At 34.9% G+C, this 14,686-nt stretch overlaps 1 protein-coding gene across 3 annotated transcripts in view; it reads right to left on the reverse strand.

The window, feature by feature from the left end:
- LOC128660660 (poly(rC)-binding protein 3-like) overlaps positions 1 to 14,686 on the reverse strand; it is a 282,926-nt gene that overhangs the window by 15,903 nt on the left and 252,337 nt on the right. For 2 of the 3 annotated variants that reach the window (XM_053714597.1, XM_053714595.1), the window contains exon 13: positions 11,391 to 11,560. In XM_053714597.1, coding sequence (XP_053570572.1) covers positions 11,391 to 11,560 — 170 coding nt within the window. Of the gene's footprint in view, positions 1 to 5,246; positions 7,144 to 11,390; positions 11,561 to 14,686 lie in introns of those variants that run through there. The other variant, XM_053714596.1, reaches the window with a different exon arrangement.

Raw genomic sequence — 14,686 nt, forward strand, 5'->3', positions numbered from 1 at the left:
ATGTGTTTATCTCATGTAAATGGGGTATAAAGATATAATTAACCCCTTAACAACCGAGACATTTTCTCCCCTGTGCTGAGCTGTTTTGGAGTTTTTAGATGTTGCACACATTTAAGCCCTACTTTAGAAAATTTTTTCAGTGAGAACCCCACACATATGATATATTGTTTTCTCCGCAGACCCAGGAGACTCACACTATATCATTATTTTATGAATACATTATGACATGTAAAAAAATCTATATCATCAAAATGTGTGAAAAAATGTATATTTTCGTTAAAATTTTAATAAAGTGGGTGTAAAAAAATTGTGTGTGTTTTTCCCCCCTAAACAATATAGTAAAAAGAAGGGATAATACTCATATAAATAAGAGCCTTTGGGTATAATTAAAGGGTTGAGATTGAGGGGTATGAATATTTACCCCTCCATCCAGCTCCCTTACTGCAGTTACTGCGTTGTGACATAACCAGCATTGCTGCATTCCCCTGGCGATGCTGGGCCACTTAACCACCTTGTATGTGGGGGTAAGTGTGGGGGGGGGGGCTGCAATTACATCATAAAGCACCCCTGCCATGTATCCTCATCCGCGGTTAAAGGGTTAAAGTCAGCTCCAGAGCAACAATGGACTGCTGGGACCTAGATGAACCTCTGGCAAGAGGCATATACTGTATATCTTCAATGAATTTTCAATTAATTAGAGTATGTAAACTTTGCCTTAGAATGTCATTCTAACAATTCAAGGCCTGCAACAGTAAACTTTAATAACCTGTCTGTACTTGTGCCGGAATCTTCAGGGATGAGAGTGAAACTGTGGGACTGAGGTTCCAGTTTGGAGTTGTCCAGCAAAATGCAAGACAGTTCAAAACTTTTCTTAAAGGGACACTGGACCCAAATTTTTTCTTATGTGATTCAGATAGAGCATGCAATTTTAAGAAACTTTCTAATTTACTCCTATTATCAAATTTTCTTCATTCTCTTGGTATCTTTATTTGAAATGCAAAAATGTAAGTTTAGATGCCGGCCCATTTTTCGTGAATAACCTGGGTTATTCTTGCTGATTGGTGGATAAATTCATGCACCAATAAAAAAAGTGCTGTCCAGAGTCCTGAACCAAAAAAAAAACTTAGATGCCTCCTTTGTCAAATAAAGATAGCAAGTGAACAAAGAGAAATTGATAATAGGAGTAAATTAGAAAGTTGCTTAAAATTGCATGCTCTATCTGAATCACGAAAGAAAATTTTTTAATGATACATACTTATTACAATCAATACCAGGTAAAAACACAATGTTTCAGGGATACTTGCCCCAACAAAAAAACAAGCAGGTATGATATTGATACAAAAGTGGTGCAGAAATAGCAGCTTGCTTAAGGGACATTGTACTCTGTTCTGTCTAAAATATTATTTTTAAAATGTATTGCAAGGTGTTTTTTAATGGATGTTCCTGTGCTGAATACATTTGATTTTTTTTCCCTGTGGAAAGTGTCCCTGTCACCTAGTGAGCAATAGATGCCTAGGTATTGGCTGTGCACAAATAGAGGTTTCCTTTTTTATTGAGCTAGAAAGGAGAAAAAAATCTATCCTGGACAAAGAGCCATAAGATTTAGAGTCACAGGTGAAGGCCTTCCCATCTGGATGTTGAAGCCGCCAGATGTTGTGGAGTTTCAAAGTTTTATTAATTTGTTTAAATATTTCCGCCTTCTGTTTAGAAAATAAGGAGTTTTTTTTAACTATATCTGTCTAATACTTCTGTCGGTATTAACAAATAGAGGTTTCCTGATAGTTTCACATTACATTTAAAACACTTTTGCTTAAGATTAGCATGGAAAACATATTTTAGTACTTTTGACCACTGTGCATGATGGAAATATTTAGAGTAATATGTCATTTTAATTTGAGGAAGAGGTAAAAGCATTGTTCTTTCATACTGTTTTTTTTTTTTTAAATTAATACATACCAATGCCCTTAAAGGGATCGAAAACTATCATGCATTTGAAAGAGAACTACTTAAAAAGGGACACTGAACCCAAATGTTTTCTTTCGTGATTCAAATAGAGCATGCAATTTTAAGCAACTTTCTAATTTACTCCTATTATCAATTTTTCTTCGTTCTCTTGCTATCTTTATTTGAAAAAGAAGGCATCTAAGGTTCTTTTTTTGGGTTCAGAACTCTGAACACTCTTTGTTTTTTGGATGAATTTATCCCCCAATCAGCAAGGACAAGCCAGGTTGTTCACCAAAAATGGGCCAGCATCTAAACTTTCATTCTTGCATTTCAAATAAAGATACCAAGAGAATGAAGAAAATTTGATAATAGGAGTAAATTAGAAAGTTGCTTAAAATGCCATGCTCTATCTGAATCACGAAAGAAAAAATTTTGGGTTCAGGGTCCCTTTAAGGCCTGGGGGTCAATTTATCAACTACATACGGAGCTTGATGCCCCGTGTTTCTAAAGACAGCTGCTCCATAACTTGTCCGCTGCTCTGAGGCGGCGGACAGAAATCAACCCAATCGAATACGATCGGGTTGATTGACACCCCTGCTAGCGGCCGATTGGCCGTGAATCTGCAGGGGGCGGCATTGCACCAGCAGTTCAGAAGAACTGCTGGTGCAATGATAAATGCCAACATCGTATGCTGTCGGCATTTATCGATGTACAGCGGACATGATACGCTACATCGTATCATGTCCGCTCGCACTATAATAAATTGACCCCTATGTCTCTCACTGGCTGACAATCAGAAGTCCCACTGCTTTATTGGTGAATGCCTCACAAGCACAACAAAATCTCTTACTACAGGAACATCCATTTTACAAAAAACAAAGAAACAAAAAAATAAAGCTGTAAAATATTTTTTAAACGCCCTCTTTTAGATGTTGCAAAAAATTTTTTTGCATCCCTTTAAGTAGCTTACCGCCAGTATAGTCTGAGTCTATTCTACTCTAGTTACTCTATTTTGTTTGTTTAACGCCATGACAATTATTCTATCAGATATACTGTATGTATTGCTCAAAATATGAATTTAATTATTTATGACACATTTGAGGTAATATTTACAACAAACAATTCTCAGATGATTAAAATAAAGAAAGATAAATAAGTAAAAATTCCAATTTTATTAAAGGAAAACCCAAACCTAAAAAGATTTTCTGCATGTAATGATTAACAGAAATCACCAGGCTAATTCTGCAGATTCAAGCTTCCTATATTCAAAGCTATCTAGTACTCTATGTTGAATTTTGTTTTTTAAATATAAGCACAATCTTTAAAACAATACTGAAAATACTGCAAGCTGTGTTTGCTAAGTCAGTCAGATCTGCAACATTTATTATGCAACACCAATTTATCCATTCGATGCAGTAGACATAGTGCTTGGGACTCAAAATAGTTTTAGGGGCCAACAAAAATGTTTCATTTCTTTTAAAATCCAAAAAATAAAAAGAACTTTTGGGGTCAGATAAATTGTTTTCATTTATTCTCACATCCTAAATAAATTTTAACTTGAAATTAGCCTGCTGACATCTTGAAGTTCCTGGGTGGGTGTCTGTTTTCTTATAGTAGATCTTAGCCTTATTCCCTGCCTGCCTTGGTCATTTACACTACCTGCCATTTGATGAGAGCCATGTCAGAGTGTATAGAACCCCAGGCACAGCCTTAGATCATAGTGTGTTTATCGTTAGGGAGCTGGAGACATATTTTTTTTATATCACTGTATGAAAAAATCTAAATACCAAATAACTGCCTCACTGCTTGTGCTCATACAAGGATACACAAAGGTTTTAACACACAAATCAAAAGTCAGCTCAGGACCAGAAATGCACTAATTATCCAGAGATGTACACAAATGCTCAGCCAACCAGGGACAACATATGTGTTGCATATCTGAAACCAGTGCTGCCTTTCATCTATGTGATACAACCTTTGAGGGGTTAAACATATAAGGTCTGAACAAGCAGTGGTGCAATAATAAATTGTTCTAGCACATTATAAAATTGAATTACTACTCCTTTAAGTCCCTTTAGAATCCAATCTGTCTACAGTCCCATTTTTGGTGATTATTCATATAGCACATATGTGTTACACTCAGGGCCGGATTTATAATTAGGCAGAGTAGCCATGTGCCTACAGACACCATCCATAGAGGGGCACCATGCTGCTGCTTGTCACTGACATAATACGCACACCCACCTACTCTTAGCACTGAGCGTTTCACATGTTACCCCTCCTGTTAATTCTAGCCACGCCTCCAGTCCCTGACTCAAGAGCCATCCCCAATCGCAGAACATAGCATCCAGGAAGCATCTCCTGCTCTTCTAGAGCAACAGCCTAAGTGATCTGCAGGCTACCTCTCCCTATGTCCAGGACAATCTGTGTAAAATCTTGGACCTTGCGCCTGTACAGAAGTACTGTGAAGAGGAGCTGCAATCTGGGCACTGGACACCTAACCGTTCTCTGCAATTTTGAAAAAGTAGTAGGAAAGCAGTCACTGGCATGTTAAGCATGCAGCTTCTGAACAGGACTTTACCTATGTTTTTAACACCTTTGCTGGGGATAAATACAGCATTATCCATGGTCAGTAGCACAAAAATATCCAAGCTCTAATAAATCACAACATGTAATTTGTGTATTTGATGTACTTTTAAAGGGGAGGCACCACTATACTGAATAGTACTAAAACGTTATCTTTGGGGTCCATTTACAAAGTATATTTCTGGTTGACACAAATGTGTGCTGCATAAAAAAAAATTCCTTAAAGGGACACTCAATCAAAATTAAACTTTCATTATTCAGATAGAACATGCCATTTTAAACAACTTTCCAATTTACTTCCATTAACAGAATGTGCACAGACTTTTTATACTTAAACTTTTTGAGTCACCAGCTCCCACTGAGCATGTGCAAGAATAAGTGTGTATGCATTTATGAATGGCTGGTGGCTGTCACATGGTACGTGTATGCATTTGTGATTGGCTGATGGCTGTCACATGGTACAGGGGGAGTGGAAAAAGACCTAACTTTTAAAATTGTCAGAAAAAAAATCTACTACTCATTTGAAGTTCAGACTAAGTGCTATTGCATTGTCTTGTTATCTTGCATTTGTTGATTATGCAAATCTACTGTGTTGACTGGTCCTTTAAATAAAAAATGGAAGAACCCAACCATGTCAGTTGGTGCTGTTCATTGTATTACATTGTATGTATCACTGGGAAGAATTCTCATTTTCTTACTAAATTATACAAACACTGTTTTATTATAGATACTTTTACATGTTTATTTTAATTTGTCACATGAAACATACAAACAAGGTTATTTATCAAAGATATCTGAATATATTTATTTTCATTTGTTACATGAAACATTTAATAATACACATCAGAACATATTTTAATAATTGTTATGTTGCATCCAGAAGTGGGATTCTACCTACAATATATTTAATAGTGATTTAATTGTCTATTCTTTTAAACATGTAGTCTTGCAGTTCGGAGTACTTTCTGCATATTTTATGATGGTATTTATAGTTATTCAGTGCACTGATGATTGATTATCACTGCACATCTATCTTCAGAGGCTCATTGCTGTTGTGTCAAATCTTATATTATAGTAATACACACACAGTTATAATAGTATTTCCCCTGATACTTTTATTTGTGCTACAAATTATTTAACTTTTTTATAGAATTGTAATCCCCCAGTCTCCTGTATCATGGTACAGCAGTTGGGTAATCACAGACTCTAATACTTATGTAAACTGTTAATTATTTGCTTTTCAAGAAAGGATACCAAGAAAACTAAGTCAATTTGATAATGTAAGTAAATCTGGATCATGAACTCTTACATTTTTCTCTATAAAATCTCTTTTGTATCTCCATCTTTGTAAGGGAAAATTTAGGCATAGCTGTAGATAAGTGTTAGGGGTGTGCTTTACTGGTGCACAGTACAATTCTGGCGCTTGGATTGTCGTAATTGAGCATTGCCTAATAGAACACTGGTGTATGGAATCACCATCTATTTACTTGATATATTACAGACTACAGCTATTCTCTGCTAACAGCTGTTGTGTATTTATAAGATAATTCAGATTCTTTGAATGCTACACACTATAAAAATGATCTTAGTAAGTGTGTGTGGGGGGAGGTACATTAAATATTTTGGGAACCTAACAATAATCATGAATTTGGGTATTATTCAAAGTAAATTGAAGGTAGAATAAAGTAACTCAACTATACACTTTTCTACAAAGTTATGTTTTAAAATCTGTTGGCTATACAGAACATAAAAATGTTAAACACAATTTGCTACTTTTTTAATTTGAATAAATTGTTATGTTTCTTTGCATTTCACAAAATGTATTAAACTCTGATTGAGTTTTTCTTTCATAGGACACAAGAATGGTTTGTATTCCCAATCCTATTTTGTCCAAAAAGTCACTTTTTAAAAAATATAGAAACGATAATATTTAAAAAAAAAAAAAAATTAAATAAATAAGAATGTCTATTGTCTAACAGCAGTATTTCGGTTCTCAACCTATTTTTAGTGGTTCCCTATGGATACAAATCAATGTATCTTGCTCATCAAACCCACTGTAAACTATTTATTGTTTATGGATTGTCTATTCATTTTTTTTTTTTTACTTTTCTCTGTATTCAATAACCTAAAGACATAACTTCAAAATAATGGCACCCTTCACCTGACATCAAGCCCTTTAGAACATGCAGTAGATTCAATTTGTGAAATTTATCCTGGAAAACAATTTGAATAGTAGAAGAGACATTTGCATTCCCAATATCAATCAAGTGTTCGAGATTTTATCTCATTAGAGGAAAATAAATGATCTATTTTCATATGAATTGAACTCAAACATAGGGGAAAACCATTTTTAAAGATAAATTTAAATGAAATAGGTATGGTCTACATGGAAAGCAAAGAGTCATTGTCTTACAGGGAACATTGCAAGGTTTTTAACCAAAAAATCCAAAATAGGAAATAAATTATAAGTTGAAAACAAAAATCCAGTGAAATCTATGATGCTCAAGGAAGGTTGTGCCTTTCTTGTTCTTCCTACTGCATTTTAGCACATGATGTCTGAGACCCCCGGATTCTTCAGCCCAGTCTCACAGCAAAGTGGGAAGCATCACTAGACTGAAGCAAAAATAAATATAGCTACTAAGGATCTCTAGAAAAACTAAGAAATATTACAAAATTATGAATATATCATGGACTCAAACCTACATCAATACTAAAGGCAAATCTGTGATTTAAAAGAACATTAAACACAACATTTAAATCCCTTTACTCTGCATATTGGACATCCCCTCCTTCACAGAGAAACTGGAGACCTGCATAGCATATTGCTTTCATCCTGTGTATACGACAATGCTACAGTGAGACTCAGATTCTAACGCCTTTTCAAGGAGTGTATTCTTGTATTAGTCTGCAGTAGCAAAGCTGTATCAGCTTTTATTAACATAATAATACATTTAAATATTTTTAAAACTTTTAAGGAGTTGTTTTTATTGTAGTGCTTATATATACAATGGGTACACAAACAAACTAACTAGAAGGTCCCTTTAACCTCTTAAGGACATATGACGGATTTTTACGTCATAAAACAATTGAGCAAACTGAAAGCTGTGTCCTTAAAGGGTTAAAGGGACAGTCAATCTTAAAAAAAATGCACCAAATGCACCAATGCAATTCTTATGATAAATAACTTAGTCTATATAAAGTTATAAAATTAGTATTGAAAAATATATTATATATATATATATATATATATATATATATATATATGGTCCTCAGCTTGCCCCCTTGCTGCTGATCTTTAAATTTAAATTAGAAACAAGTTCTGCCATTGTGAAGGTAATTGCTCATCCCAATCCTTATTCTGTAGCATATTCAAAGGGAAAGAATTGCTGTACACAGTAGCTTCACTCAACCTCTGTCTCTGTGAGCATAGAGGAAGAAGATTTAGGGTGGGTAGTTGCTTTTTGTTAGGCAGAACCACTCATTGTTAATTTAAATAAAAAGCAGATATGGGCAGGCTGGAGTGGGGCATCAGATGAAGATCTTCTAGCTAACAAATATATATTTTACAAGTTTCTACACAGAGCTGGATTGGCCTACTGGGATACTGGGAGATCTCCCGGTGGGCCCCTCAACTACCACAGGGCCATTTCAGCTGGGGACAGTGACAGTATACCCTGAGTAGGGAGGCCACAGAGTGACCTTTGTGGGCACACAGCGCATATTGCAAGGATGCTCCATTGCAAGCCAGGCTGCAAAGTTAGCACTGTGGGGGTGGGGGGTTTTAGGGTTGTGGCTGCTGCCTGGATTAGGACAAGTTAGTCTGACTTAGCAGAGGAAGAGACCACTGCCTATAGAGTGAGTCCAACCCATTTATGTGCACAGTGTGTGACAAGGTGGCTCCACAACTGCAGACACTTGCAGCCATTCACTCAGTCAAGTTTAATGGCCGCTGCCTGCATGTAGTGGTTAGGGACTGGAGCAGTCTATCAGAAGCGGAGCATCTTCCAGTTCCATGGCCCCTTCGCCTGCTGTAAGGCCGGTGCACACCAGATTATTTGTCTGCTTGTCTTGAGGCTAAGACTGTGTAAAAAAATCCCCTTAGAGAGCGCCCTGTAGTGGTTCTAGAGGAGCCATTCTCTAAGTTTACAGTCTTTGTGGGTGAGGAAACAGGAGCACTACACTGTACATAGGCTGCTTCCATCTAATACTCTCTGCATAGGGGAATGGCCTGCTCTGCACCCGCTATTTTATTCATATATACTGTATATATATCTAAGGACTCAACTGATTATAGGGCTGGTCTTCAATTTGTTTCAGGGCTGCTTTTTTCCCAATTTTTTTCCCCCAATCTGACCCTGTTTTACCAATGTATTATAAGTTATTCCCCCTGAGTAATGCATTATGCAAAAATGTTATCTATCATTGTGTGCCCCTCATTTTAGTAATCAATTTTTAAGATTGATTTAATTTATAATTCAGCAACTTATTCACAAGATCTTATATATATTCTTTATTTAAATTTAATATGTAACCTGGTTAAAATGCTATATGTTAACCTGAAATGGACAAAGACCACAACGTTTTGCATTTGTATTACAACAGATGAGATTTACAGTGTTCATTTTTACTTTTATAACAAGTAAGAAGGGTGTACAAAGCATTATACAATGCTAGTGATATAAGGCTAAAAAAAATCCAATCCTCTTTATTTAGCAGCAGTCAAAAGGAATCAAAAGGGGTAGCTGACTATTGCCTGACATCTGAGTGCTCTGCATATGCTGAGTATATACTGGGCAGCTATAATGGATGAAGGAAAGCATCAGTATACTTTGACACTTTCCCCTTCATAACTGCATGCCAAGTGCAGGGCACTTGTTAGCAGGTCATACGGCAGGGATACCATATAAATGCATATGGGATATTACTTAAAGGGATATGACACCCAATTTTTTTTCTTTCATGATTCAGACAGAGCAGGCATTTTTAAGCAACTTTCTAATTTACTCCTATTATCATTTTTTCTTCATTCCTTTGGTATCTTTATTTGAAAAAGCTGGAATGTAAGCTTAGAAGCCGGCCCATTTTTGGATCAGCACCCTGGGTAGATCTTGCTGATTGCTGGCTATATTTAGAGATAATAGGAGTAAATTAGAAAGTTGCTTAAAATTGCATGCTCTATCTGAACCATGAAAGAAAAAATCCCTATTATTTCATTACAAAAATAGCCTATGCATAGCCATTTGAACGCATTTCCTCTTATCTAGCTACATATGCCCTGGTTAGGGACATGAAAATGTTGGCCATTAAATTATTTCCCTAAGTTTTCCATAACAGGTTTCTGGCATATGGTAGTGTGTCAGTTATCCATAAAATGAATAGTAAGTGCTGCTTTAATGAATTACATTTACAGTTTTTTCATATTAATGGACCTTTGTGATAATCTTTTTTGTTACACCAAAAAGAGGACATTTTCTGAAAAAAAAAAAAAGTTCCTGTCCTGAATAAACAAATGTTTTCATGCAAGGCTTGTGGTTGCATTTCCACCTTTAAAATTATGAGAGTTGCCCTTATCAGCCAGTGAGAATTAGCAGATAAATACATTTACTGGGGGATTATATATCGTTTTTAGGAAAAAACATGTTGACATGCTGCCCTTTAGTAAGCACAGCAATTTTTTGAGTGCAATGTCCCTTTAACTAATTTATAGATTTTAAAATAAATTGTTCCATTCCTAAATGTAAAAATGATTAGAGACAGCCTACAAAATGAATTTCCCTAATAGAAAATACATCCCAAATACAATACATAGCATGAACATTCTTATCATTTTTTTTTTAAATAATTCTTTTCATTTTGCCTATTAAAAGCACCTTTGTCAGCAGTTTCCTTATTGTTCTCTTCAAACCATTTAAGAGCACATTAAAAAAGCAGCTATGCTTCTGTAATCTCTTCTCAAGATTAAAATAGCCCTCAATATGTCTGTTATTAGAAATTTTAAGTGCAAAAATTTGCAGTGGCTCATGATAAACATTACAGTAATTACTAGCACAGAGCACATACTCTGCTCACACAACACAAGTGTCATAAGATTCTCTTAACAGGATTGATGTAAGCAGAAGATACAGATTTTCTTATTTTCTCTCTCTCCATATTTGCAGTGGTAATGGTACATCAAAATCTAGTCTCTTTGGCAACAGCAGATATTTTTATTAACAAGTCTGCGATGTAAATTTCAGCTTGCAAATTAAATCTGTCTTGCAATCTGTTTTGCTGTCATTACATTGTAGGATACAAACAGATCTCTTTAGCAGCCAACTAAGGTCTGTAATATACATTTACTGGTTAACAGGGCATAAGGACTTAGACCAGATCTTGCATTTTCTTAAAGGGACATTGTAATATTTTTTTTTTCTATTGTGTTTATCAAAGAATAGAATTTAAACAAGTTAAAAATATATTTTTCATGAAAAAAAAAGGTTAAGTAAAAGTAAGTGTTATTAACAGGAAATTTACATTTGTGCACAAGTGATACCTAGGTAGCATTTGCTCACTGGCTGGAGGGGACATCTCCAGCAGAATTTTATTTTTCACCATAGGGGTACATCCGTTTTTTCAGAATATAGAACACTGCAATACCCTTAAAAATATTATTTTTTAAATGTATTTTAGATAATTTTCAGAGAAAATTATTTAATATAATGTCCCTTTAAGAAATATACTTTCTCGGACAGTGAGTGATAAACTGTATAATATTATAAAATATTTTTAAACACAAATACCAGTTTCTAATAAACTATTTTTTCTCTGATTCATAACATTTGTAGAAAGTGATTTTGTTAAAGGTTAAAAGGAGAACTTACCTGGCATTAATGAGGTACTGTGCTAAGCTGATATTTGCAGGGGATCCTGTGATTGTAACTTGTCTCTCTCCGTTGCCTTCTGAAGCATTCGCAATCTTGATCTGTGCTCCTGACATCTGCCTGATTTCATTTATCTTACTGCCTTGTCTGCCAATAATGCAACCTATTAACTGTATCACAAAAGAAAATGAAATGTAAGAGCCACATAGAAATAACTTATCAGTAACCTGAACTAACTTAACAGCTAACATGGTGTTTGGGGCCATAATGTCACATAATTGAAAATAGCTAGAATGTTTTAAAGCAATGCATTTGGTTGAAAATGGAACCAGTTTTTTAAAATGCTAAAGGTTCTATGGCTGAAGACCGCTTTGTTTCTACAACTTTAATTTATCATAAAAAAGTTTAATTATGTGCAGTAAAACCCTTTGTAAATTATTTTCATTTTTTTCTTCTTTATTCTATTTACTCAAATGATATGGAGTATATAATCCTGCAGGATTCAGAACACTGACCCTGCTACATGCTACACATAAATTGCTTGATAAAGGTAGATGCTCATGTATACCTTCCCCTAACTGGTACTAAAAGAGAAGATAAGATAGCTAATACTCAATAGCCTTAAGCGTTGTGTTCCTGGACTGCAAAACAAAGCACATTTTCTAAGAAAATAAAACTTTTTGATTTTCAAACATTTATTTTGTATGCGGATCATTTACAAGCAGTGCTTAAAGGGGCAGTCTACCCTAAATTTTTCTCCCCTCTGACTTGTTTCCCATGATCCATTTTTTTACTGCTAGTGTGTATTATTATTATTATTATTATTTTTTAAATAGATCCTTTACCTTTTAACCAGCAATTGAAATAACCTGTGAAATCCCTCTATCTATACTGAAAGTTTCTATACTTTAATAGACAGTCTAGTCCAAATTAAACTTTCATGATTCAGGTAGGGCGTGCAATTTTAAACAACTTTCTAATTTACTTTTATCATCAATTTTGCATTGTTCTCTTGGTATTCTTTGTTGAAAACTAGGTATGCTAATTTCTAAGTCCTTGCATTTTGACAGTTTTTCCCATCTAGACAGCACTAGTTCATGTGTGACAGAGCTAAAAATGTGCCTAATCCTAAGGAGTTATTTAGGAGTCAGCACTGATTGGCTAAAATGCAAGTCTGTCAAAAAAACTGAAATTAGAGGGCAGTATGCAGGGGCTTAGATACAAGGTAATCACTGAGGTAAAAAGTGTATTAATATAACAGTGTGGGCTATGCAAAACTGGGGAATGGGTTGCCAGCAGAAGAATTTCCAGTTGTTCTTTTTGGGCTTTAATATACATTGTGGGCTTTTTGTGCCAATAAACAATTGTGATTATTCATGCTGCTGCCTCCCTTGGTTCTTACTATTTGTGGGATTGCTGTATCCTGGGCAGCGTGCAGTTTGGTGAATGAGTGCTGGACTCATTTGAAATTTGGGCTTTGGTATACAGACATAGATAATATAAATAAGCATGTGTATGTACAGAAAGTGATAAAATAAGGAGATCGTATTTCCATGCAAGATCAACCCATTTTGATGAGTTGTGGTTTCAGCTATTTAATATACAAAAATAAATCTTATGAAGCAATTTCTCACACATATTATAGTCTGCACCTGGTATAACAAGTAATTGGAAATACATTAAGGGATAAACAATCTTACAGTACACTGTCCTTTTAAAGGGACATTGTACACTCATTTGTTTGAGGAATACTCAGTGTAAAATAACTATCTGATTTTAAAGGGACACTAAACCCAAATTTTTTCTTTCATGATTCAGATAGAGCACACTATTTTAAGCAACTTTCTAAATTACCTCTACTATCAATTTTTCTTCGTTCTCTTGCTATCTTTATTTAAAAATCAAGAATGTAAAGCTTAGGAGCCAGCCCATTTTAGGTTCAGCACCCTGGATAGCACTTGCTTATTGGCGACTACATTTAGAAAACCAATAAGCAAGTATAATCCAGGTTCTGAAACAAAAATTGGCTGGCTCCTAAGCTTACATTCCTGCTTTTAAACTAAAGATATCAAGAGAACGCAGAAAAAATGCTAATAGGAGTAAATTAGAAAGTTGCTTAAAATTGCATGCTCTATCTGAATCATTAAACAAAAAAAATGGGTTTCGTGTCCCATTAAAGAGAATACATCTGGTGAGTCAATGACAAGAGGCATATGTATGTAGTCACCAATAACTAGATACATCCCAGTAGTGCATTGCTACTCCTAAGCCTATCTAGATAAGTTTTAAGGATAGCAAGAGAACTCAGTAAATTTGATAGAAGTAAACATAGCACCACTAGAGATTAATTATGACTTTCATGTCCATTTAGCAGTATGTTTTTTATGATATTTCAATTTCAATTCTTCACCACTTTTAATTTTTTAAATATTTATAAATGAATAATTATATAAAAAATCAACATATGGTTCTTGAATGCTTGAGCTGACCTTCGCTAGCTTACTGTATAAAGCTATAGAGGTCCATGTATCATGGTATAATGATTGGGTGACGACAGAGAGCGGCCTATCAAGTTTTGGGACGTCCAAGGACACTTGTTGGGACACTTCACATCTGGCTTGTCCAGTCACTGTTTTGTATATTCTTTTTTTATATTATTTTTTAATTTTATTTTATACTGCTTTTCTAGGGTAGTATATTTTATATCTTGTGCTTTTCCACTACATATCTACCCATTTATTGTTATAGCGCCTCCTATAAGAAGCCCTGTGATTTGCTTATCACGGTTACTTCTGTATTTTGTTTTTTCATGGTTATATAGGCTTTGAACTTCAGCAGTTTTGTAGTGCAGTAACAGCCAAATAGGTGTTTTATATTGTCATACTTAAAGGGACAGGAAACCCCACATTTTCCTTTGTGATTCAGATAGAACATGCAAATTAAATCAATTCACTTCTATTATCAAATTTGCTTCATTCTCTTGTTATCCTTTTCTGAAGAAATACTGGCAGCTAGCTGAACACATCAAGTTAGCCAATCACAAGAGAAAATGTGTGCAGGCACCAATCAGCAACACGGGATACCAAGAGAACAAAGCACATTTGAAAATTGAAGTTATTTTAAAAGTCTCTTAACATTGCATGCTCTATCTGAATCAGGCAAGTTTAATTTTGACGTTCCTATCCTTTTAACATTCTATTGTCATTTGCTTCCATAATTCTTACAACTGCTTTGCTATATGAACGTTGTCAAGACCTCTTGGTTCTAAAATGTGATCATCTCTTAGCACAGATGGA

This window comes from Bombina bombina, chromosome 5 (genome assembly GCF_027579735.1).
Source record: "Bombina bombina isolate aBomBom1 chromosome 5, aBomBom1.pri, whole genome shotgun sequence".
Classification (NCBI taxonomy): domain Eukaryota; kingdom Metazoa; phylum Chordata; class Amphibia; order Anura; family Bombinatoridae; genus Bombina; species Bombina bombina.